Genomic DNA, 26,125 nt, shown 5'->3' with positions numbered 1-26,125 from the left:
AGCTCACCACACACCAGGTCATTCTTTCCTTTATTCGTTAAGTTAATGAATATTTATTGAGCACTACTATGTGCAGACACTGTGTCACTGGGGCTAAGGGATGTACAACATCTCTGTTCTCATGGACCTTACATTCTAGAAAGCAGGAGCAGACAGAGGCCACTGAAAAGTAAAAATCCGAAGGGGCACCTGCACCCCAATGTTTATAGCAGCAATGTCCACAATAGCCAAACTGTGGAAAGAGCCCAGAGGGCACGTACTGAATGGAGCACTGGGTGTTATACGCAAACAATGAATCATGGAACACTACATCAAAAACTAATGATGTAATGTATGGTGACTAACATAACATAATAAAATAAAATACAATAAAAATAAAGAAATACAATGCGTCTGCTCACATCCGAGCAGCACAGCGGGGGCCATAGAGGCTGGTGCGGAGCCTGGCACCCAGGTTCGGGCTCTGCTGGCAGGACCCACAGGGCGTTGCTGGGGAAATGACTCCCCACGCAGGAATTTGAGCTGGGAGTGGGTTTCCCTATGGAAAGAGCACTTGTTAGAGACTCAAAGGACAAGGTTTGAGTCTATGTGAACTTGGATGGGTACCTCCCCCTCTCTGGGCCTCAGTTTCCCTATCTACAGTCTGAAGGAGTTGGAATTTGCTAAGAGTTTCCCAGGCCTGAGAAGCAAGTCCACGCCTCCCCCCCTCAGGGTCCTGGACCCACACGGGATTCTGGGAAGCAGGTGAGAGGAGGACTGGGGAGGCCCCAGTTGTCCCCTATCCTCCAGGGCCTCTGTGCCTGGGAATGGAAGCAGCGATGCAGGAAGGGCTCCAGCCCTGATGTTAGCAATGGTCCCGTTTCCTGCAGGCCCTGTTCTTGGGGAACAGTCCCCCAGGGTTGTCAATCCTTTCCCCCTTTCCTTAACAGCCCTAAACTGAAACAAAGCTGGTGGGGGATTTTGCCTCTACCCCACGGGTAACTTCAGGCAGGCCCTTCACCACTCTGGGCCTCAGTTTCCCCAGCTCTGACCTTCCTGGTGCCCAAGCTATCTCAGTGGGCCTAAAGGCTGCAGCAGGGTCGCCGATGGTGCCTCGGCGGGGCCCTTTACTGGGAGAGAGCCCAAAGGGCGACCTGTGGAAGGAATGTGCTTTACCCACAGGAGCAGGGCCCGGGTCGGGTTGCGAGTCTGGTTACTGCCTCTGTGCATTAGGCCTGTCGCCTGTTGACAGGATTTTTTGTTTAATTGGACGCATAAGAAAACAATAACATCTGTCTGCATGAGGAGAGTTATGGGAGCCCAGTGAGGAGAGCTCCAAAGGAGGTGAGTGGGTGTGTCGGGGGGGGCGGGTTCTGAAATCTGAGCTCTGCCACAAGGGCTGGTGACCCTGGGCGAGTCACCATGACCTCAGTCTTGCCCTCCAGAAATGGGAGGTTGGACTACAGCTGGCCCAAAAACACCTGCATCAGGATTCCCCAGGGAGCCTATTTAATTCCAATTCCCAGTGGTGTCCAGTGTCGCCGACCCAGAATCTCCTAGGGAAGAGGCCTGTGAGTCCGCCACGTCCTGCGTGTGACTTGGCAGGCCCTGCAGCACAGGGTGAGAATTGACACTGTGGTCCCCAAGTGTCAGCACAGGGTCCGGTGCACAGGAAGTGTTAGTTCTCCTTATGAGCTAAAAGTCTAAAGGATTTGCACCAGAATGTTAATGGGTGATATAATTTTAGAGATTTCAATTTTCCCCTTTTTTTCTTTTTTGCCTTCAAGCACTTGCTGATTTTTTACAGTGGACATGTATAGCAGTGTAACTGACAAAAATAATTATGGGAGAAAATGAGATGACTCTACAGTTTGGATGGTTAGTCTTTTTGGTAGGTGTGCATGTAATTATATTTAAATTTTTTTCTTAACTGCATGACCTATAGCTTACCACAGCAGTGCAGGCTTACTAAAACAAGTAAAACAACAGAACACAAATGTGTACACGTGACAGGTTGTTATCCAAACCCTCCCTGCTTTTACCCCTGAGGTAACTAATGTTAACAGCTCATTGGGGATCATTCCACACTGTTCCTCTCGCTCACACAGACTGACACCTTGGTGGAAGGTCCGTTTGGGACTTTTTGTTGTTGTTGCATTTGCTGAAATCTAATCATCTCGTATACCACCCTGCAATTTATTTTTCTCTCTTGAAATATATCACAGACATCCCTAGGAGAGAAAACTAGCTCTATTTCATTTCTTTTTAGATTTGCTCAATAAATATTTTTCTTTCCTGCCTCTACAAACAGAAACAAATGAAAATAAAAGCTACCTCTAAAACTTCAGGATTCCAATTTTGAGCTTTGAGATGGACCATGCCATACCCATCCCCCTTCAACACACATAGCTGACATGTATGCACACACAGGTGTGTGCATGTACACGATATGCACGCGGATGTACACACACACACACACCCCTTCTTTCCTCTCCTTGCATTGTTGGTAAGCATGAAATCTCACCCCTTCAAGAGCAGAGAATGGGTCTTAGTCACCTGGGCTGGACACACGCTATGAAGTCAGACCCTCCTTCTAAATTAGCATTGAAAACCAATAACAGCCAAAGCCAGAAGGAGCCCCCAGACCCAGCCCGATCCTCAGGCTCTGGAAATGGATTCTGCTGGTTTAGGGGGAGAGCAGCCTTTTCCTTCAACACAATCATCCATCAAACCTTTAACCCAGAGTTGCAAACTGAGGCCACATCTGGTTACAGATGGGTTTAATTTAGCCCAATCAGCATTAAAAATGTGTTTTAAGGGGCGCCTGGGTGGCTCAGTTGGTTAAGCGTCTGCCTTCAGCTCAGGTTATGATCCCCGGGGAGCCTGCTTCTCCCTCTGCTCCTCCCCCGTGCATGCTCTCTCTCAAATACAAAATCTTTAAAAAATGTGTTTTAAGTTAAAACATTTAAAAAATGGGAAATTTCATGGGGACGCCTGGGTGGCTCAGATGGTTAAGCGTCTGCCTTGGGCTCAGGTCATGATCTCAGGGTCCTGGGATCGAGCCCCACATCGGGCTCCCTGCTCAGCGGGGAGCTTGCTTCTCCCTCTACCTGTGGCTCCCCCCTGCTTGTGCTCTCGCTCTCTCTCTGACAAATAAATAAATAAAATCTTTAAAAAAATTTAAAAGTGGTAAATTTCATATAATAGCCTAGATTCCTGCTTTTCTTGAAAATTCCAGGACTTGGCCACTCTGGGCCCAAATTCCCAAGTGGCCACAGCCAGCCGGCACTGAGCACTGCTGCCCCCTGAAGACGGGGCACTGCCCCCCGCACAGCCCCACCTGGCCCACTCCGCTGGGGGTGTGTCCTGCCTGGTCTCTGCTGGCCTGTACTACAGTGGAGGCCCGCGGAGGGGTGCAGCACAGGTGCGCCCGGGGCAAGGACAGAACGCCCAGAAGGACACTGGCATCCCAAGAAACAGTCCTTGCCAGGGGCCTACTTTGGCCCTTCATTGGCTGAAATATGTCTGGTCACCCCTCTATGTTGGGAAGCCACAACACCACGGTAACAACAGCTACTATTTATTTATTTATTTATTTTAAATTTATTTGACAGAGAGAGCGAGAGAGGGAACACAAGCAGGGGGAGCAGGAGAGGGAGAAGCAGGCTTCCCACTGAGCAGGGAGCCCGATGTGGGGCTCGATCCCAGGACCCTGAGATCATGACCTGAGCCGAAGGCAGATGCTTAACCAACTGAGCCACCCAGGTGCCCCAACAGCTACTATTTACTGAGTGCTCCCTACGTGCTGAGGACCGAGCTGAACACTTCACTCTCAGGACCTCCTTTGACGCAACAATCTTATCTAGGCATTATTGTCTCCGCCTGGACCTGAAGAAGAAACCTAGGCTCAGAGAGCTTAGGTAATTTGCCCAATTAACGCCATTAGCAAGTGGTGGAGTTTGGATTGTGACCTAGCTGCAGAGCCCGAGGGAGTACTTAGCCCGCGTGCCACACCCCTGCCTGGACCAGCAAGGGCCTTCCGATCGTTTGCATATGAACCTAACCCTGAGGGAGTATGGGAGGGCTGTGGTCCACCTCAGCTTGCCCTCTCCCTCCCCCGTGGAGATAGCACATCAGAGCGGTCAAGAGCAGGGCTCTGGTGTGAGAGAGGCCTGAGCTCGGAACCCAACTGCTGGTAATCCCATGTACTAGCTGTGGAACCCAAGCTAGCGACTAAACGTGGAGCCTCAGCTTCCTCATCTGTGACATGGGAAGGAGAGGAACGCCTGGCGCTGAGGGTTCTTGGAGGGCTGAGCTTGTGCATTTGAATGCTCCATGTGTAGAGTTCTTTGGTGGCAGGCATAAGAGAGTCTAGCTAAAAAGTGAACCAAAAAAGGGATAGAAGGACATGGACTACTCAGAATCCAAAGAAAAACTGAAGAACCAGGAAATGAAAGAGCAGGAATAAGGACAACCCCTGGAGCAGTAAGCGTCCGACCTCTTTTCTCCCCATCCTTTATTCAGTGTCCCGGGAGACTTGCCTGCCCTGGGTCCCATTACTACCTGGGTTCCGTCAGGTTTCCTGGAAGCAGAGCTCAGGACGAGGAATCCTGTGTGATCTGTTTGCTGAGAGGGTGCAGGCAGGAGAAGAGCAGGCAGGCAGCAGGACTGGGGAGGGAAGAAGCCAGTCAAAGATGTGGTTTCAGGAGCAGTCTAGTCCTGGTCTGATCCCACGGGCAAGCTGGAGCATGGTTTGTACCACAGTCTGTCCGCACTTAAGGCCCAGCGGCTGGGTTTATAGCCCCCATGAGTCAGTCATTGACCACAGGCCACCCCCGGGGAGACGCACACCCTCCCAAGTAGCTCCAGGTAATTCACCTGGGGGTACTCTTCCAGAGAAGGAGGCAGCTGAGAGCCATTAGCACCCAGCATCTGCATGGGGAGAGGGTGCGTTAGCCCAGGAAGGGAGTCTGGGCAGGGCACCCAGAGCATTATTGAATGTCCCACAATGAGGGAGAGGTAATTACCTGAAAAGATATCAGGGCACTGTTTGCAGAAGAAGGAGAACTGGAGACGGAAAGCTGCGGGGGGAAAAAAGCAAATACTCACTACCAGTGGTCAGCCCTGAGCCTGCCACGTGAATAGTAAGCGTCAAATTAGCGGTGGCTATTATTATAAGTGTAACAGGGTATTAAAATGGAAGTGGCAGCAAGAGGCCAAGGTGTAATAGATGCCACATTCCAGAGTAAGGTACAAGACCATGGTAGATAAGAACTGGCTGTGTTCAACCCCTCATTGCGGGCAGTGTTAAAGGACTGGAAGAAGTTGAGGATGGGGGGAGGGGGTAGTTCTGTAGAGTTGTTGGTCTTCCGTGAGTACCCTCTGCCCTCAAAAAAGAGTGATGGGGGATACTCTCCCTTCATCTCCCATTGGGAGGGTGGTACTCCTAGAGCTCAAAATATGTCTCCTACATTTCAGTGGGCACAACACCTGCCGTTGGACCACCCTGCCCGTCCCACTGAATGGGCCACCTCTGGGCTGGCCAACTGCTTCGACAGTGGATGGGAGGGGCCGTGGCTGCACTGGGTAGCTTACTCTCAGAGCTGATTAGAGCAAGGGCTGTGCAGTTTGATGCACTCACATGGGGCAGCTGGAGAGAGAGCCAGGAAGATTATCTCAGGGTCTGTCCGAAGAGGGTTCCTGGAGGGCAAGCCGAGAGGAGCTGGAGGGCCTGCTGGATGCTGAGGGGCTGAGGAAGGAGAAAGCCGCCTCCAAGTATAGAGAGATATATCCACCTTGCAAAGGACCTGCGGGTGAAGAGCCTCAGGAAGGGCAGAGCGAGCCATGGAAAAGCCCCCCTGCGGGAGTCTACTGTAGATGCCTGCCCGGTCCAGCGCGCCCCCACACGGGGCCACCACAACAGGTAGCCCCTCTCTTTCTCCATGGCTCCAGCCCTGGAAATCAAGCTTACCAAATTGTGCAGGGAGGGGAGATGCACCAGGCAGGAGACAAAGAGAGAAGCCAAATATGCTTCCTCCCTGAATAAAGGCTTCAGCGGACCTTCCACACAGCCAAGCTGGGGATGGGGGCTGCAGGGAGAAGGCCCTGCTTCCAGCCTAGTATGGAGATGTGGTGGTCTGGGGGCACTGAACTGAGATGATATCTAGTGACTGGAAGTGGCTCTAGGACTTTTCACTACTGAAAGGAACTAGAATACTCATGGCTCTGCCCCAGTTTTCATATAGGGTCAGGATAACTAGCCTCACAGAATAAGTAACAAGGGACACAGGGAGCAAAATACAAGTTCCTTCTGCATCAAAGCCTGTGCGTTCTGAGTGTTGGAATAAAAGTGACTTGAGGAGGGGCGCCTGGGTGGCTCAGTCGTTAAGCGTCTGCCTTCGGCTCAGGTCATGATCCCAGGGTCCTGGGATCGAGCCCCACATCGGGCTCCCTGCTCTGCGGGGAGGCCTGCTTCTCCCTCTCCTACTCCCCTTGCTTGTGTTCCCTCTCTCACTGTCTCTCTCTGTTAAATAAATAAATAAAATCTTAAAAAAAAAAAAAAAAAAAAAAAAAAAAGTGACTTGAGGAAAGGCATTGGAAATGACATTTCCAGATTGGGGCCTGAATGTTAGGCCAGGTCTCATTCTGGAACCAGTGAGCTTTCCAGAGCTGAAAGGGCCTTAGGGACCATTCAGTGCCCCCAACATAGTTTACAGACTGGGAAACTAAGGCCCATGTATGAGCAGGGACTTCCAGGGGCTCAGTCTGGCCTCAGGCATGAGTAGGTTTGAGCCCTGGACCTTCCTCTGGAGGGCTCTAGGAGGAGATGCATTGGGATGAAGGGAAAAACTCCAGCCAAGGCATAATGGTGATGGGGGCAGGGGGGAGGTGGAAATAGGACTTGTTCCATTTGGCTTTAACAACAGGGTATGTGGGGGGACACAGGCAGAAAGGATCTAAGGAAGGATGTGGACATGTGCTGGAGAAGGTTGGCTTTCCCTGCTCAGGAGGCCTTACAAACACCCTGCGGGCAAGGGGAAGTCCTCCGAGGGGGCTGGATAAGCAAGAGATATAATAAGAATTGCAAGTAGTTGATGAGTGTTTCCTATATGGTAGGCACTGTTTTAAGCATCTGAACATGCATTAGCTCAATTAATCCTCACGTGACCATGTCAGGTATGAATTGATATTAAATATCCAGAGACTGTGGTATAAAGGTTAAACCACTTACCCAAAGTAGCACCCTGGTTGGAGTCAGGATTCCAACCCTAAAAGTCTGACTCCAGAGCCCACTAAACCTGGCCTCGTGGGCTACAGAGGCTTTAGGAAGAGCATCCTGGGGGTCAGAGATGGATGGGGGGAGTGAGAACAGTTAGATGCATGTAGAGTCTGCCCTTCAAGAAAAAGCAGAAGTACAGGGTCTGTGAAGACCACATAGAGTTTGCCAGAATTTCCAGGATCAGAAGAATCACAGAACAGAGTGGGAGATGTGGAGGGGATTGGGGGGAGGGGGTCAGCTAGTTTAACCTTGTGTTTGGAGGTGGGAACACAGCCTCAGAGAGGCAGGGCAAATTGGCATGCAGCTTGCTGCCTAGGCTTGAACCCACATGTCTTGACTCCAGTGATGGAGATGGATTTTAAAAGATGTGAACTATTAAATAAATAAATAAATAAATAGATTTAAAAGGCATGAGCTATACTTTCTGGACCAATGTGATATCCTGTAAGAAAAGCTTTTTTAATGGGCGTGTCCTTTGATACTTTTAGGATTTTGTCATAAGGAATAGACATGCAAAGACATATGTCACAGAATGTTTCATTAAAAATAATTCTAGTTATTATAAAAATGCCCAATAATAGGGGAATTGGTGAAGTGAATGATGATAGATCTACCAGAATACTATGTAATCTTAAAGAACAATCATGTTGTAATTCAGGAGTTCTTAACCTGGGATATATGATTGGGTTTTAGGGGACTGTGAGCCTTCTAAAATTGTGGGTATGATATGTGAATGTGGATTTTTCTGGGAAGTGGGTCCATAGCTTGCTTAAAATCTTCAAAGGGATCTGTGACCAAAATAGGTAAAAAAAAAAAAACTGGTATTATGGAAGAATATTGATAAAACCTCTTATTTAAAATGTAGATAAGAGAGTATCAACAATTACCAACTTGTGGCCAGCCTTATTTTATTTCCACTGCCACCCAAGCCCCCTCCTGTATTATTCTGAAGGGAACCTCAGACATCATTTGACTCAGAAACTGCTCAGAATGTATCTCTAGAAGGACTGTTTAAAAAAAAGAATGGACACAATGCATTGTCACACTTAAAAAGCTAGCGACAATTCTTTATCATCATCAAATATCCAGGTAAGATAAAAAAGCAAATGACCAGGAAATAAAAAATAAAAATAAAATAAAACTCACAACCCATCGCTAAGTGAGAAAAGCGCAATAGGATAGACTATGACCCCGTTTTGAAAACCATTCGCATCATAATGGCGACAATCATTTGGAGGAGGTAGGGTGATAGGTGTTTTCTTCTCTTTCCCAAGTTCTCTGTATTACTTTTTGAGTTAAAAAAAAAAAATACAAAAAGAAGAATAAAAAGGTAGATTTCTTTTAAAATTCTAAATCCTCTGATTCATTCAGCATCTAAGTTTTAAGAGTTGATCCTGTTCCATCTTGAGATGGAGAGGACCCAGGCACCCAGGGAAGGTCAGGGTCTCAGCCACAATCATCAGGGAGGGGAGGCTATGAAGGGGGAGAGGAGGGTCTGACCGACTTTCCCAGCCTCTTGAGAGGAAATGTAGAAGCAGAGGTTCTGGAACATCTCTCAAGCTCTGGTCCCTGATGTCCTGCCACCTCCACCCTCTTACCTTCCCACCTTTATCAAGCCTCACACGTTTGGGGCACTTTGCTGCTGGAGTTGACAGACCAAACGAAACAGGGACGGGCAGCAGATAACCAGAGCCCTTTCTGGCCACACATAGGCCTGTTGGCTTGTCGGGCCTGGAAGAGAAGGCGTCTTGTTTCCCTAACACATTCCAGAGTCATGTCCCCCAGCCTGCTTGGCCTCCTGGCCAGATCCCCGTCCAGCCACTCAGGTCTTCCATGGTTGGGACAAAAAGTGAATGAAAGCCCTGACACCGTGAGGCTCCTTTATCCAAAGGCACAAGTCTCAGTTTTGCTGTGTGACCTTGGGCAAGTCCCTCCCCTCTCTGGGCCCATGTTTCTGCAGCTGGACAGGAAGATAGATCATTTCTGAGACATTCATCCCCGCTCCAGCCACGCAACTCTTTAGACGGCGAGAGTTCCTACATTTATCAGAAATGGGAAGTAGATCCACCACACCTCTAAATGTCAGCCTGGAATTTCATGGCTGCCTCCGGCCACAGTGTGAGGGCCAGTTGCTAAAACTTTTTTTGGCAAAGAGTTCATAAGATAGTCACCGCAGCTCAAGACCCAGTACACACACATATACTTGATATAAAAGTTCCATGCAGGAACACTTACCTTTCCTTCACGAGATGCACTCTGATATTTTCCATTCTATTCTGCTTCTCTTTTTAAATCTCCGATTGCAATCTATCCAGGTGTTTTTCTAATCGAGGAAACAGGTATCATTTCCATGTTGAAAAACACTGATTCAGGCAGCTATTGCCCCTATTTCCGATAAGGCTGTACCAGCCCAGACAAACACAAATGGGTTTTCACTCTCTGTTTTTTTCAAATGGATTCTATATTAACTGCGCTTCCTAGATTTTATTGTGCCTACAAATCTCTTGGAATGTTTTTAAAAAGTAGATTCAGACTCAGTGGCTCTGAGGTGCAGCTAAGAGTCTGCATTTCCTTTTTTTTTAAAGATTTTATTTATTTATTTATTTGAGCAAGGGAGAGAGAGAGAGAGAACACAAGCAGGGTGAGGGGCAGAGGGAGAAGCAGGCTCCCCACTGAGTAGGGAGCCCAACATGGGACACAAACCAGGGACTCCGGGATCATGACCTGAGCTGAAGGCAGACGCTTAACCAACTGAGCCACCCAGGAGCCCTAAGGGTCTGCATTTCTAATGAGCCCCCTAGGTGATTCCACGTGGGGTGAGCAGATGGGTATCTCTGATATCGGTTCACTGGTTCCATTTCATTCTTGCCAATGGACAATTTTCCTCCTCCTTGGGACAATTTCCTTCTCTCCTTCCTTCTTTTTTCTATCCTTTCATAAATGTGTTTGGAGAAGCCAGCGGTTCAAATCACGACTCTGCCTCTTACTAGCTGGGGAAGCTTGGACAAGTTACTTAAATCTTCTGTGCCTCAGTTTCTTTACCTGCAAAATGGGGATAATTACTGCACTTTTCTGATGAAGTACTCTTGAGATGAATGAGATAATCCATGTAACGTTCTTAATACGTTGCCCACCACATTATAAGTGTCAAATAAACGCTATGGTTGTGGTCATTATTATTTTTATTGCCCAGGTTACCATGGTACTTTTCTTATTGACTGTCTCCTCTCATAGGAATTATGTTTCATGTTATATATTTAGTTTGGAGTATGAATTTATTTTTTAATCATAGAATCACAATTATACATTACAACAAGTTTGAAAAGTAGAGGAAAGGCAAAAAATATTATCCATAATTCCAATGATTCCATCAACAATGATTGTTTTGGGAAGTCTTCTTGTATATGCCTATTTGATGGTCCTGGTTTCTGGTTGATGCCTGAGTGCAACTTTTTCTTTTCTAAAACCCATTGAAATCTCTCGCTTACATTTGGATGTGGATTCATGCTATTTGTTTTGTCTTAAAAATGAAGCCTTTCTTATTGTTATTTTGAAGGGGGAAAAAAAAGCCCAGTACATTTAATTTTGTGTCCTTTTTTTTTTTTTTTACTCAGCATTAGATTATATTCACTTTTTCCCTAGAAATTCATTCTAAAAGTATAAATGGGAGTAGTGTCAAGTGCGACAAGTCTGACTTCTAGAATCAAATCATCCCAACAAACTTGGCCGAGGTTTGACTCCAGTGCTAGCCTAGGCAGTGGACGCATGACTTAGGGTCTTACAGACACACAGAACTTTGGGACTTAATGGGCCCCAGGGAGGATCTGGGGCCTGGGGTCACACAATGAGGGGGCACAGAGCTAAGATCAGAAAGCATGGCCTTCCTTACGAAGGGTAGCAAGGGACTTAATTAAGGTGCAGAATCTATTTTACTTCCATTTTACTAATTTAAGTGAGACTTTATTTTAAAATTCCATATGCCAGCTCTCTTCCTAAAAGATTGTTCCTTCAACCACATCTTGCTGAGCCTCCACTGAGTGATGGGGCTGTACTATATGATTAATTTCTAGATGATCATAGTGCCAGAGGCATTTCCTCAGGGTTGTCTATATTAAGCAAGTTACCATTCATTCAGTGAACAAATCTTTAGTTAGTGATTTCTATGTCTAGGTGCCAAGTGCTGGGGATACATCGGTGAATACAACAGATTTGACTCCTCTCCTCATGGGGTTTATAACCTTATTATTATGAGTTACCTATTTAGATGCAGCCTGATGAGCCCCATATGCTCCTATTAAAACTGATGAGCATGAACTCTGTGTATCAGGAAAGATTCTTAGTATATGGTATTTGGGGGTGAGGGAGTGAAACAGAGTTGCATTGCTCAGGTGGCAGGTTCATATTCTTTAATGAGAGTACATTATTATTATTAAAACATTGTTGGAGAGGGGCGCCTGGGTGGCTCAGTCGTTAAGTGTCTGCCTTCAGCTCAGGTCATGATCCCAGGGTCCTGGGATCGAGCCCCGTATCGGGCACCCTGCTCGGCAGGAAGCCTGCTTCTCCCTCTCCCGCTCCCCCTGCTTGTGTTCCCTCTTTCACTGTGTCTCTCTCTGTCAAATAAATAAATAAAATCTTAAAAAAAAAAAAAAAAAAAACATTGTTGGAGAAAGGGGCACCTGGGTGGCTCAGTTGTTAAGTGTCTGCCTTCGGCTCAGGTCATGATCCCAGGGTCCTAGGATCGAGCTCCGCACTGGGCTCCCTGCTCCGCGGGAAGCCTGCTTCTCCCTCTCCCACTCCCCCTGCTTGTGTTCCTTCTCTCGCTGTGTCTCTCTCTGTTAAATAAATAAATAAAATCTTTGAAAACAAACAAACAAAAAACATTGTTGGAGAAATAAAAATATTTTCAGGATATTAACAATCCTTCTTCCACCCCCAACACACACATCATTTCAGTGGTTAAAAGCAAGGACTTTGGGGTCAATCGAGACCTGGACTTGAATCCTACTTCCCCAGTGTCCTAGCTGAGTGACCTTGGGCCTATCTCCATATCTATAGAATGGAGTTGAGGGCCTTGCTGCAAGGATTAAATGAGGGATGTGTGTAAGGCACATGACATCCAGTAAGAGCTTAATGCAGCTGTTGATGGTGGTCTGCTGTGACAGAAGGTGGGGGTGGGGGGAGGGTTCCTGCTTCATGATTTCAGGAAAGAATTGCACATTTGTGAACTGCAAACAGCCCACTATCCTGTTTCTTGGGCTGTCTGTGCAATTTTGCTGGAGTCTTCAAAAACGTACTCTGATCGTTCTGTTTGGTACAAGGTGGGGACTGCCCCACTCACTTGCAATCCACGGTGTGGCTAAGCTGCCTCAGGCAGGGACAGCCCTAAACTAATATCAGAGAGAGCAAGCAGAAAGCTGTCAGATCAAGTGACAAGACACGGAGGAAAAGCATATACATGTTTAAATGTCAAGAGTCCCAGTGACAAATACATCTGAGTTTATGCAATTACATTTTTCCCCCTAGAGCAGAAAATGAAAAATAGAATGTTAGGGTTGGAGGTGACTTTAGAGACCATCTAAACCACAGCTTCATTTAACCAATTATTTCTTTCAGGGAATAATTTTTTGGAGGTCACCTGTGTGCTGGGTGCCAAGGGTAGGACAGGTGAAGACAAGAGCCTTGTCTCTTTCTGGAGTCTGTAGGATTCAGTGGAGAAAACTGAAATAGCTCATTAGGATCAAGGAATTGTCATTTCTCCCTATATTTTTCTATATTTTCTAGATTTCCACAATAGACATGTATCACATTTAACTGTGTATATATATTGGCTTTGCTAGAGTCACACAGCTAACAAGAAAATATATTTGTTGATAAATAGGTTACTCTTGAGACCCTGCCATATTCATACACGTTGTATTCTCAGAGCATGGTTCCTGCATCAGGATGAGCTTTATTGGAAACGCACATCCCACGCCCACCCCAATCCTACAAGGTTCCCTGCCTTGGAAACATGTTCAACAAGGGGATTGTGATACCCACTCAACTTTAAGAACCAGTGCCAATGAAAACTAACTGATCCCCGGGTAGTAAAGAAAGCAACAGTGATTTTTAGAAAACTCGTCCCAGAAATTTAAATTAATGAACGAATTTCATGAATACAAACCCATTTATCTTTAACTGGAATAAAGTCAACTCCCTTTTTTTCCTCTAGTGCCACAACTAATTGCATCCATTATGTGTTTTTAACAGATGCTATAAATCAGTGTGCCCCTGGGGGGGGGCGTGGGGCGGTGGGGGGAGAGCGAAAAGGAGGGGGCATCCAACATCTGACAAAAGGGAATACTAAACAAGTGGCACACACCTTAGAGTGAGCAGCCCAAGGTCTCATTGCTGTGTGGTTCCCTCCCGCACCAGCGCCCTGCTTACTTCTGGTTGCATAACAGCTTTTTCCGGGCCCTACAAATCACAGCCCTGTCCCAGTTCTTGAGCAGGCGCCCTTTACACTGCCCAGCCCCACAGCCCTCCGGCGTTTGTAACCTCTCTCTCTTCCAGGTTATCATCATCTGTCAGATCTGAAGTTAAACAACAAGAAACATGTCAGGTGAGTGGCTGGGAGAGACACTTGGCTGTTTATGAGAAATATTCCATTACAATCTGACGCAAAATGTTAGGATGCATCTGCCAGCGGGCACCCAGGCTGAGAGAGTTCCCTTTCTCCGCAAGCAAGCTGATGAGTTTGTGGTTCCAACCCATGTTTATCCTCTCTGGCTCCGTGGCAAAGGCCCTTGGAAAAACCTGGCTCGTCAGTCAGATTCATTCAATTAGGATACCCAGTTCGAGACATAATGGGTTTTGGCGAGCTCAATAGAGTGATTGGTTTTTATACACATGCACAGAAAGATTTGATTTCCTCTGTGGAATTTATGGCAGGGGAGAGGAGGTGATTAAATTAATTTCTCCTCTGGTTTCAAGGCTTTCCTTTCTGTTCTCTCTTCTCCTGCCACCTTTGTTGTTCTTTTTAAAATTCTGAGGGCCTTGCTTGCATGGATGAAAATGAATGTAATAACTACCAGCAGTCGGTTTGAGTTTGGGGGTGGGTTCCACTGTGACTTCTTGTTCTTTGCTCCATGCTCTGAGTGGTGTTGGGAAGGTAATGGGGACCATCGTGTGCCCTGTGGTGTGTGTAGGTGAGGTGACAGGGTGTTCGTGTGGCTAAGGAGTGATGTTCATACCAGGAAGAGGGCTTTCTGGCAGGGAGCCGGCTTTCTTTCGAGTTTCATAATGAGAACCCAAAGTGTGCGCACCCTTTTTCTAGTCACCAGGTATGCCTTTCTTTCTGGTTTTTGCTGTTCCCACCATGCACTTGTCTTCTCAGCCCCTGACTCTGGAGCCACATTCTGCTGCAGCAAGGGGAGCTGTGGGGCAGAAAGAAGCAGATGCTGGGAGAGAGACTGACCAAGCCTGCAGAGTTCCTGCCCCACCCCATCTCCCTCCCAAAGCCAAAGCCCTTTTATCCACTCCTGACTTTTTAAGTAAGGACTTCTCTGGTTAAACTAAAGAGACAAAGAAGACCCCTGAGAGATTTAAAAATTCAATGGAAAAAGCAAAAAACACGAAGCACTTAACTTCTCTCCCAAAGGACAGGAGAGCCTGCCAATTCCCTTGCAACGCCAGAGCTAAGCATTTTCCCAGTGTCAACATTAAATCCCTTTTTTGTGTTTCTCTCTTGAAGTGTGTTTACAATTGACCATTATGTGAAAGATGACGGATGTAGCCTGGCCCCGTTTAAAATAATAAGACTAATAATGATGCAGTTTCTTGCCCACAGACCCAGTTTCCGTATGCCTCTCTGAAGAAGGCAAGAGTTGAGGAGGCCAGAACATTCACCAGTAAGTGTAGCCCGCCACTGATCCATCCCGCCAACCCAGTTGCCCAAACGTTTGGGCTCCTGTGGACTTCTTCACCAGGAACTCAGACGAGCAGAGTTCTCAAGATTAATACCTCAGCCTCCAAGCAACTTTAAAAGTCTGTATCTTGCCCCAGTCCTGTCGGCAGCTGGAGAAAGTGTGGATCCCATGGCCCATTCCGTTTTAGTTTGGGAGAACTGAGACCCAAGGAAGGAGGAGCCACCCCTCTTCTACCCCCGAACCCAAGTTTTAAGGCTGGAAAATGGAAGAGCAACCCTATGCCGCCTCACGGTTCCTGACCCATTCTACCTCCCACCAGTTCTTGATCTTCCGGAACAGACTAGGTTGACCCGACTGAGTTTTCTCCACAGCAATTTATTGCATTTCTTTGAACCAAATGCTACTGCGTATAGATCACTCCTGCCAGGTTGTGGCTGAGGGCTCAGGCTTGCGGTGGAACCCATAGACTGGGATAAGTTACCGAACAACCTGGGATTCCCGCACTACCTTGCCACCATTCTTGCGCAGAGCCGCATTGCTCCAGTGCACACACAGTTTGGAGTAAATCCCAAACCTCTCTCCCTGGGATAGATGTGCTTAGACGAATAAGCCTAGAGCGGAGAGCTTGCCCCGCCCCCAACTGGGGACGCTGTGGGGGCGCTGCCAGAGAAGTGCATGATCCCTAGTCAAAAAGACAGGGAGATAAGGCTCAGCCTTGCATTTCTGGGAAAAAGCAGACTCCATGATTGCTCACGAAGGCCCTGTGCATCCAGTTCTGTTTGGACTACAAGACTCCCCAGCCTATGGGGCTGGTGGCATCTGTCCTTGGGGACGTGGTCCCAACTCCAGCCTGTTGCCAGTCCTCAGCCAGGGTAGGCTAGCAGCAGGATCCAAAAGATAGGTGGAGTGGATTGATTCCATCCTCCCAAGGCATTCACATTGGATTGAAAAAGGAAAAATTTCTCTGACCTGGGAAGCAATGGTCAGGCGGTGAAACTGACGTTCATGACACCCAGCGTAGAGATAAACTTCTCGGCATAAAACAGCTTTGCACACAGTTGATCGGTTGGTTGGGGGCCAGGAACAAGCGACCTGCAACCTAGCAACATGAAACTAACCAGCGTGCACTTAACGAAAAACCCGCTGTGTCTAAAACGGAGGGTGCACAACCGAACCCGGTTAGGGGACTACCTGAAACTGATCGCTGTGAGGCTAAACCAAATAGAAGCGCCCTGAAAGCAACCGGACTGGGTGGAAAGGAACCAGAATGAAATCCACCTGCTTGCCACGGCGCAACTGACCACGCAGGGGATTGGAGCAGCGAGGGCCGCAGAGTGGAACGAGGAGGGGGCCTGTCTCCCCCACGAGCACCGACTGGAGCGGCTGAGGGGACGCAGCGGGGGAGGAGGGGGGTGTTGGTGCTTTTAAATTTATGACCGCCGCGCCCCAAACGATCCCATAAATTTGGGGGCCGTTTTCACCAAAACTGTGAGTTACGATTTTTCAAATAAATACATTTTCCAATCAGACCGGGTTCTGTTTAGGTTGAACGCTTCCTGAAGCAGACATCTCTCTGCGCGGAAAATACACAGAGGAGGAAACGGAGCCGGGACGAAGCTCAGACGACATAAAAACTTGTGTAAACACGTTGTCATTTACGGACTTCGGAAGGGAAAGGGAATGGGGGAGGAAGATGTTTAGTTCTCTCCAACTCCTCAGGTCCCAGCCCCGAGGGAAGACACGGAAAATTTAATATTCTTTTTCCATAAGCTTGATTTATGTTACTCATTAGACAATGGCCGCATCAGGTTTACCTTAAATAGATTTTGTATTTTTGAGGCTGTTACAAACGTAAGAATGGACAGGGTTGCCTCCCGCCCGCCCCCCCCCCCCCAAACACATGCTCTCTCTCTCTCCCGCGCTCTCTCTCTCGAAGAGAGAGTTTTTCTTTAGGAAAGAATGTTGGGGAGATAAACGGAAATGGATTAGCGGCGGGTCTTCTATTTCTAGCTGTGCGCCCCATCCTCCGGGCCTGTGTTTTGCCACCTGTAAAATAAGGGGACCACACTAGGAAGCAGAGGACCCGTTGCCCACAAGAACATTCACACGTAATGCTGTGCACAGTTGCAGGGAGCTCAGGGACCCCCGAAACTAAAAGGTAGAGAATGGAATGTCAGCTCGTAGCTTGGACCCTCTCTGGCTGGACCACTCCTCATCCCAGGAAAGGGGATAATAAGGGGAGACAGAGGCTGCCATCAATCCCCGCCTCTCCTAGAGGTCTGGCCTCTAGCTGCGTCTCTGCCACTCATTGGCTGTTCGCCCTTAGGTAAACTGCTTCCCCTCTCTGGGCCGGCTTCCCCCTTTCTCCTAACGCGATCAGATCTCTGGGTAGACTTGCTACTCTCCCATACCGGCGTAGTCAAGGAGGCTTCTCACACCCCGAACTTATAGGAGAAATCGACCCGCTTTCTCTGTCTCCCCTGCCCTGTTCCCCGGCCCAGGGGAGCGGGTGGGGCCAGATTGAAAAGTCCTACGCACTCTTTAGATGCCGCAGAGAAATGTTTAAGGGATTTGCGCGCTCAAGCTGCGGGGTAAATGGCCCGCGGGCTGATTTATGGCGCGTTACCGCGCGACGCGATTCCCCAAGACAGCGAGAATATTTTACACCACGCTAATATAAACAGGCGGCCGGCCGGGTCCTTTTTATGGAGTTCCTGTAATTACCCGGGCCCTGACAGGTCCTTGATTTACGGCCCTATTTAGATAAGGGGTCCGGTGCGGGGATTGCCGGTGGCGTCAAGGTCACGGGACGCGGCGGGAGAAGGTTTTGCGGTAGGCGCCGCGGCGCGGACTCTCGGGCCTTCCAGTCCCGGGGTGTGGGGTCCGAGTGGGAGTGAGGGGAGGAGTGGGGCAAGGGCAGGAGAAGGACCCCAAGGCCCAGGCCGAAGTCACTCCTGAGCGTCTAAGTACAGCCCGTCCACTGCACAGACGGGGGAACTGAGTCTTTGAGGGGCCGGAACTACCCCGGATCAGACAGCCAATGAAAGGCGGGTGGGTGGGATCGGGAAGGAATTCGGGTCTCTGGCAGCATGACCCCCACACCTGGCAGTGCTCGGTCTCTCTCACCTCCAGCCTTATGGCAGTGGGGTTCTGTAGCGTAGGTAGTTGGGGAAAGAGGAAAATTCCAGTGCGGTCAGAAACAGGCTTGGTCAGATCGGGACACAGCACTTCAAGCAGAGACCAGTGGCCTGGACGCCCTCCCTATCCAGGGCTATGCAGTAGTGTGGACGCCCGAAACTCCATTTCTTCCCCTGTTAGATTAATTCCCAAGCCAGAGCCACCGTTTATCCATCTAGGTTTACTGTTATTTTGCTAAGAGCTTCACCTATATTATTTCAATTAATCTTAAACTAGCACTCTAGGCGGGTGTTACTGTGTCCCAGTTTACAGAGGAGGAAACTGAGGATCCTAAGGTTTACACAAAGAGGGGTGACAGTGCCCAGATTTCAACCCAGGTGCACCAGTTTCCACGGCCAGCCTCTGAAGCACTCTTTTACTACACTTTTTAAACCTCTTTGTGCTTAAGCTCTCAACCCTGTAAGATGGGGGAAGAGTTCTTGCCCGACCTCACTAGCACAATCGGAGGAAAAAGCGCGCATTTGCAAACGCCACGAGTGTCAGACCTTCAGCAGGAGCTATCTGGGTGAGCACTGCGGGGTACCGGAAGGGAGGCGGGGCTGGGGGAGTGTGGACCCGCGCGTAGGCCCCTCGGAGTCCCCGGCTTCTGACCCTTGGTCTGTAGACGGTTCCAGAGCGCAGCGCTAAGTCCTCGGAGAGAGCAACCAGGGTGGGGTCCTTGTAACAGTCCAGAGCTGGGAATTAAAACTCCAGACTATCAGTCCTATCCCTTTCTTCTGAAATTGGGGAAACTGAGGCTCAGAGAGGGAAAGGAACGCACGTTCAGCCGACAGCTGTTTTGGCCAAACTCCTGGGTTGCACACCATATAACCTGGGGCGGAGAGAGAGAACGTCCTCACTGGGTCCCCACGGTCGTGTCTCGCTGCACTGCAAACGCACCTGAGCCAGGCTGGAGTTAAAAGCACTTTGGGATCTCCCAGAAGGCCTTGGCTGGAGCCTAGGCGCCTTGCGGTCTACGCAGGCGATCTTGGTGGCGTCCATCCTGCTGGAGGCCGCCAAACCCGAAGCTCCAGCGGGTCCCCTAGGGCTGCGTTCCCACTGCGGGCGCCGCCGGGCTGACAACTTGACTCCTTCACAGGCGGGGGTGGGGTGGAGTGGGGGGTGGAGTGGGGGTTTCTGGGGAGGAGAGCAGTATTTTCTAAAGCCCAGATGACTAGGGGCACCCTGCTCTTTACCCACTAGAGGCTGCCGGGCATTCTCAGGGCCCTCAAGGGGACTCATCATCCAGTATTGATAATGCATTTCCTACCGCACTAAGCAGGCCGGATATCGGGGGGCGAGGTGTGTGTGTGTGTGTGTGGAGTGCTCTGAGGGATCTAGGTAAGGTGGGGGAAATACTTTGGATGTGCGTGAGTGGGTGCTGGAACTGTGACTTTGTAGGGTAAGTGCCAGGATCCATATGAGTGCTTGCCCTTATGTGGGTACTGTAATACTGTGCATCTGTTGCTCAACTTCGTTCTCAGGGCTGCTGAATGTGGCTGCCTATAGGTAAGACAGAATGTATGTCGAAGTGTCTAAGGGTTTGCAATTTGGGTGACTGCGTGTAGTGTGCAAACATGCGGAAACGTCTACGTCGGAGCACCGGTGTGTACGCGGTAGCAATGGTGGCTGTGTGCCTGGGTGTGTTTGTGGGACTGAAGACTTAGTTTCCACACTGAGAATACACAAAACGTATGGTGGCGTTTTCAGCAGTTTGTGCTGTGGAGACGATTGTGGGGAATTGTAAGAAAATACAAATTGGTGCACCTGTGCACAATGTGGGCCGAAGACTATGCGTAAAACCCTGCAGCCGTGTGATACTTTTGTAGAATCCGTGCGCCTCTGCTGTGTGATGGTATCTTTAGGCATGCCTGCTTAGAGGGTGGGGAGTGGCTCATCGCTGTAACACAGCTGAGCCGGGATGTGTGCCCTGTGGGTGACAGAGACAATGCATACAATTCTAGGAATGCATGGATATTGAAATGCTGTGTGTCTCATGGCTGTACATGTGTTACCGTGAGAATACCCATACTTCTGGGCATCTGTATAAGTAGATGGACTTTTGTGTACGCCAGGGATTTTTGTGAGCCTGTGTGCGCCTATATGTGCACGTGTCATGGTGAGCCCCCGTGTGCCAGCTGCGAGATGCTGCGGGTGGAGATCGCTCAGATTAGGGCAAACGCTGGGTGTGTGTTGAGGACTGAGGTCCCTCTCCACAGGGTAATTACAGCTTTCTACCCGCACACCCTCACTCAAGAGCGCCTCCAGGCCAGGGAGGCTCGGGACCCCGTGGAGCCGGGGCTGAACCGGGCGCCGGGAGCTCCCTCCCGGCGAGCCTCCGGCTCTGCGCTCGGCCCAACCCCAGCGCTGCTGGCGCCAGGCGCCCGGGAGAGCGGCGGGTTTCCAGCCTGCCTCAGGCAGGAAACCAGGACCTCCCTTCCCCCCACCCCCACGCACCTCTAGGGCCCACAGCCAAGCCGAGCTCCCACAAGTGGAACCTGCTCAGAACTGTTTGTCCGCCTCTGTCCTGTAGTGTCCCCTCCTCTATCCATTGATTCCCTTGTACAGGAGAGGAAGACCACATCTCCACATGCTACCAACCCCAGGGAAAATGGCTCATCATCTCTGGGCCTCACCTTTCCTATCCCTACGAGGAGAGAGTTGACCTTTCTCCCTCTGCCTCTGTACTCCTTAGTGTGCCAGGCACATCATGGGCGGTCAATAAACAATGTTGAATGACTGCATAAAGGAATGAATTTGCCCTCTAAAAAGAGCAATCACATATTTATCTCCGCCCCCCCGCTCCCCCCCCTCCCCGGCCTGAGCATCACTTTGGAGAGACAGGCACACTCCCTCTGCCCCACCTAGGGAAGGGGGTTGGCTGGGGAGGGTTGGCTCAGATGGAGGGACTCAGGTATGAGGGCGTCAGCTGCGAAGCTACTTCAATGGGAGAAGCAGCACCACCCTGGGATTTTCAGGTCCCAATGAGAGCCCTGGGAAAGGCCCCTGAGGAGAGAACCCAACAGACCCGGAGAGGCCCTAGCTGGGAGGGGCAAGAGTGGAGGTCTGCACCGCCAGGATTTCTCTCTGCTCTCCTGGGTGGGGGATGCCAGCGTGGTAATTCTCTGGCTGCGCCAGCCTTGCGAACAGTGTGAGGTCCTGGTCCCTTCTGTATGTGTTCACTGCCAAGCGCCCATTTCTCTCGCTGCGAGCCTTGGCGCTGGTGTGAACATTCTCAAGCAGGGATGACCTAGGTGGAGTGGCCCAACGTAGCTGTGCTTCGGGCCCTCCATCCGGCCTTTGGGCTGGATCAGGCGCCCGGGAGGCGAGAAGAGTGACTCCCAGGCCCTGGAGCCCGGAACAAATCAGTAAATGCCTGCGGGCTTGGAGCCTGACTTCCTCCACCCCCCTCCCCCACACACCAAGTCTTCTCCAGCCCTGGGCGGGCTGTGGGACCGTGTAGATGCCTTGGGCAGAGTTGGCTGGTGCGCTACTGGGTTGCACAGTCCCGCTCAGGGCCCCCGCTGCATGGGGCTGATGACTAGGGGCTGGGGGTGCTTGCTGCATCCGGCAGGGCCCTCTCATCTTCTGACGCTGAGGGGAGTAGATGGAGCTCAGGACTGAGAAGGGCTAGAGTTCCTATTGTCTAGAAACAAGACACTCTTTCCCCGAGTCTCAGTTTCCCTATCTGGAAAATCAAGGGGTGGGCTCTAGGTGAAGGCCTTCTGTTCCCGGATGATTCTGGATTCCCTTCCCTGGGTCCACGGGGAGGAGGGGGCAGCCACCGTCTAGGGTGCTGACAGGCCTGTGCCTCAAGTACGGAGCCCCCGCCTCCCCCAGCCAGGAACTGGCGGTGGGGAGGCGGAGGCGGGGCTGCCTCCCTGTCCCCGCAGGCGGCCTAGAGTCGAGCGGTGCGGGCTAGCCGAGCTTAAAACCAGGGACGGCCACCCCCTTTCCTCCTCCCCGCCCCCCTACCATTGGCTCCAGGGAGAGGTTGACATCCAAGCCGCGGCCTTATATAAGCCAGACCCTGAAGGGGAGGCCGCAGAAGGGTTAAATAGGTCTCCCGGCCTCGGCGTCCCAGCCTGCGAGAGGCCAGCGGGCTGCGCGCCTCTCTTCAGCCTTGCCCCACACTGCCCCAGAGCCGGCGTCCAGCAGAGCGCCGCCCCGGAGCCCACGGGTGGCCCCGGCAGTCTGTGGGGCGCATGGGGCGGCGCTAATCGCGCTGGCGGCGCAGGCCAGAGGCCGCTCCAACATGAACCTCGTGGGCAGCTACGCACACCATCACCACCATCACCACCATCACCACCCACACCCAACGCACCCCATGCTCCACGAACCCTTCCTCTTCGGCCCGGCCTCGCGCTGTCACCAGGAGCGGCCCTACTTCCAGAGCTGGCTGCTGAGTCCAGCTGACGCTGCCCCAGACTTCCCCGCCGGTGGGCCACCGCCCACAGCCGCGGCGGCCACCGCAGCCTACGGTCCGGACGCCAGGCCGGGCCAGAGCCCCGGGCGGCTGGAGGCGCTCGGAGGCCGCCTGGGCCGGCGGAAAGCCTCAGGACCCAAGAAGGAGCGGAGGCGCACAGAGAGCATTAACAGCGCGTTCGCAGAGCTGCGCGAGTGCATCCCCAACGTGCCTGCGGACACCAAGCTCTCCAAGATCAAGACTCTGCGCCTGGCCACCAGCTACATCGCCTATCTGATGGACGTGCTGGCCAAGGACGCACAGGCCGGTGACCCCGAAGCCTTCAAGGCCGAACTCAAGAAGGCGGATGGCGGCCGCGAGAGCAAGCGGAAAAGGGAGCTGGTAAGTCCGGGGCCTGCGGGCTCCGGCCCAGGGTGAGGGCTGGGTCAACACCCGCAGGCCCCGTTCACAGTGGAAGGAGTCTGCGTTGCCGTGTGTGCGATTTTGAGAGGCTGAGGGGAATTCTGAGGCTGTAGTGTGGGATTGTGTGCGTGGTGGGAGGCGGATTCATGTTTGAGCTCATTTGTAATGTGGGACAGTCTTTGTAAGGCTGTGAATGAAGACCATCCTAAAAGGATCCCTTTTAAGGATCCTTTGGAAGATGCGGACCCGAGAAAATGCACACGTCTTATATTTTGCTTCCAATTTCAAGGGGGTCTGATCCATTCCTGGGCTTTCCTGGAATCCACGTTAAGAATGCTGTAGAAGTGTTTAATTTGCCTTAGTGGGGGTTTATGCACGTGGACTCAGTTACTGTTTCAAAGGGTTTTTGCTGAAGAGGCTAGGCTACTTCCATTGTTGTACGGATAGGGAAACTGAGACCCAGAGTGGGACTGGGAGGTAGAGGCCACATACCGAGGAGTCAGAGGTGGAACTGGGGTAAAACAAGTCAGGTCTTCTACTCCCAGTCTAGAGCGGGTCCCCTGTTCCACTGGCCACGAGCTAGTTCTGAGGGCGACCTTGACCGTTTTGTGTGTAAACTCTGACAAGCAAGAGGCACGGGTCTCCCCCACTGCTTTTGGCTTTGGAGATCGCAATCCCTACTCGACCTTTCTCGATCCTCTCCAGGAAGGGCAACACTTTCTGGAGGGCGGTGCCGCTGGCCCAGGGCTCTGGGACCTCTGAGGGCGGTGATTTCCAGGCTAGCGAACTCGTTTCTCTAAATTGGTGTGTTCGGGCCAGCCGCAGCAAGTTTGGAGCCAGCCAGAATGCCCTGCCAGGTTTTCTTTGACTCGCAGGGGCTTGTGGTAAACTAGGGAAAGCTCTCCTGGGGAGACTGGGAAAGATCGATAGGCATCGGGTCTCTAAACTGCCACCAGGGTGGAGGAGAGGCAGGCCGGGGCGACACCTGGTTGCAAGGAGTTTGGGGGCATATCCCCACCCACTGCTTGTCTACGCCTCTTGCAAGTAGCACCGCTTGGTTCGTGCTAAGAGCCGGGAAGGAGGATAGTGGGCCAGGCCGACTCGTTCCTCCTTCGCCTAGCCGTCTGAGGCTCCCAGCGTGCCAGCAGGGACCCAACCCCGCAACCAAGCCCGACACTAAATCAGGTTGGAAAGCGGGTGGGACTTGTGGGGGGGACGCAGGTCCACGAGCGGGAAAACTGTTGATTCCCACCCTTCCCATTCCAACCCCGGCGGTCATCCTTTGGCACCATAAAGCCCCAACTACGCGCACCAATTTCACAAGGCACAGAAAATTCCCATTACCATGCTTCCAGAAGCTGCCCAGCCCATCTCGGCCCCCAGAAACTCTGGCGCATAAAGGCAAATTTATGAGCCTGTTTGCCTATTTCACAAACAGAAATCCGTCACTTATTGAAAGGCGCCCAGTTACTGCTCCCAAAACCTTTTCCCCACCCCGACTCAATGCCCGGGTGATAGGAGCAGAAAAATTTAAACCTGTCTCTCGCCTCTTTTCTTGTGTGTGTCCTCTGGCAGCAGCAACACGAAGCCTTTCCTCCTGCCCTGGGCCCAGGCGAGAAGAGGATTAAAGGGCGCACAGGCTGGCCGCAGCAAGTCTGGGCGCTGGAGTTAAACCAGTGAGCTGAGGCCGCGCCGAGGACCCCGCCACGGCTGCCCGACCCCGGAGCCCCGGGAGGAGAGGAAGGCGGCGGCGAGGGCCAGGCTCTGGGTGCCAGGGGCTTATAGGGGCGCATCCCGCAGAGCCTCTGCTGCGAGCTGGCAGGTTGCCAGCTGCAACAACACACTTGGATCGCACGTGCAATGTCATTTGAAATTGTTTTTAATACATTAAGAGAAAGAGAAATATATATATATCCACCCCCCCCCCCAACTGAGAGGGCGGCTCTTGGCTGCACAATGCGGGAGAGAGGGACTGCGGGACTCCAGCGCGCTAAAACGCACCCTTCCAACCCTTCTGGGGCGAATTTAGAACCCCCGATGCTTTCTCCACTTTGCCTACTGGCTCTTTTTCTCGTCCTCCTGTCCGCTTTGCGGCAAATCCCCCGAGTGCTCTCTTCCCAAATTAAAATGCAATAAGAGGAATCAATAGTTTTCTGCCAGGGAAAGAGAACCAAACCAGGAAGATGGAGGGCTGCCTTTTGTTGTTCTCCCTCAAACAGTGGTGTTTTATTTTATTTTATTGTCGCTGCACTTCCTATTCAGTTCCAAGGGAAACGCTTTCTCTCCTTCCCTCCTTTCCTTCCTTCCTTTTTTCCTTCCTTCCTCTATCCCTCTCCCTTCTTCCTTCCTTCCTTCCTTCCTTTGTAAATAAAAACTTTTCTCTATGTTGAAAAGTTTTTATGTATTTAAACTACCTACTATGCCTGCTGTGCTCAGGTGTTTGTTTATCCCCCATCCCTACCCTTTTTCTACCTCAAATCTATAAGACCACTCACCGCCCCCTCCCTTTGCCAAAGCAGTATCTATGCTCTTGACTAATAAAAATTTTTCTGAAATCAGAGGCAGCCTGTGTGATGTCTTGGTGGGTATATCCACTGGCCCCATCATTTCTGCTAGGTGGAGAACCTTCTGTTCTGACTTCTGTTTTGATAAATATTCAGACCAAATTGCAACTCAAGTCGGGAAAGGGGGTAGATAAAGTATTTATTCGTGGGACAAAGAACAAAGTTTTTAGAATATAATGGCTGGCCAGGATAACTTTAGGGAACCCACAGACAGAAAACTGGAAACGAATTAGACCCAGCGAGGACAGGCTAGGATTTATATGGGTCAGCATTTGAGCTTGTGTGTGGGTTAGTATGGTGTCTGCAGGCGGTGTTTTGGGGTTATTGGGAAGGGGGCTTGTCACACAAATAAAGGGCATCCGAGGGCATTGCAACTCGGAGGAGCGGATGC

The 26,125-nt window shown here is 50.8% G+C and overlaps 1 protein-coding gene and 1 long non-coding RNA gene across 23 annotated transcripts in view; both read left to right on the top strand.

The window, feature by feature from the left end:
- The window catches only part of LOC144381083 (uncharacterized), a 912,868-nt gene that overhangs the window by 83,935 nt on the left and 802,808 nt on the right, over nt 1-26,125 (top strand). The gene's annotated exons all lie outside the window — the stretch shown is intronic.
- On the top strand, nt 1,233-24,850 carry HAND1 (heart and neural crest derivatives expressed 1). 2 transcript variants are annotated; one of them, XR_013445311.1, is made up of 3 exons: nt 1,233-1,323; nt 13,811-13,859; nt 24,746-24,756. XR_013445311.1 is itself a non-coding variant. In XM_036114241.2 (2 exons), the coding sequence occupies exons 1-2, from the start codon at nt 22,598-22,600 to the stop codon at nt 24,848-24,850; spliced, it is 657 nt and encodes a 218-aa protein (XP_035970134.1). The 2 variants fall into 2 exon arrangements, 1 of the variants encoding a protein (XP_035970134.1); XM_036114241.2 differs by lacking the exons at nt 1,233-1,323; nt 13,811-13,859 and adding an exon at nt 22,598-23,149 and having other exon boundaries at nt 24,746-24,850.

The sequence above is a fragment of the Halichoerus grypus genome, chromosome 2 (assembly GCF_964656455.1).
Source record: "Halichoerus grypus chromosome 2, mHalGry1.hap1.1, whole genome shotgun sequence".
NCBI classification, from domain to species: Eukaryota; Metazoa; Chordata; class Mammalia; order Carnivora; family Phocidae; genus Halichoerus; species Halichoerus grypus.
This window is presented reverse-complemented; position numbering and strand designations above follow the sequence as displayed.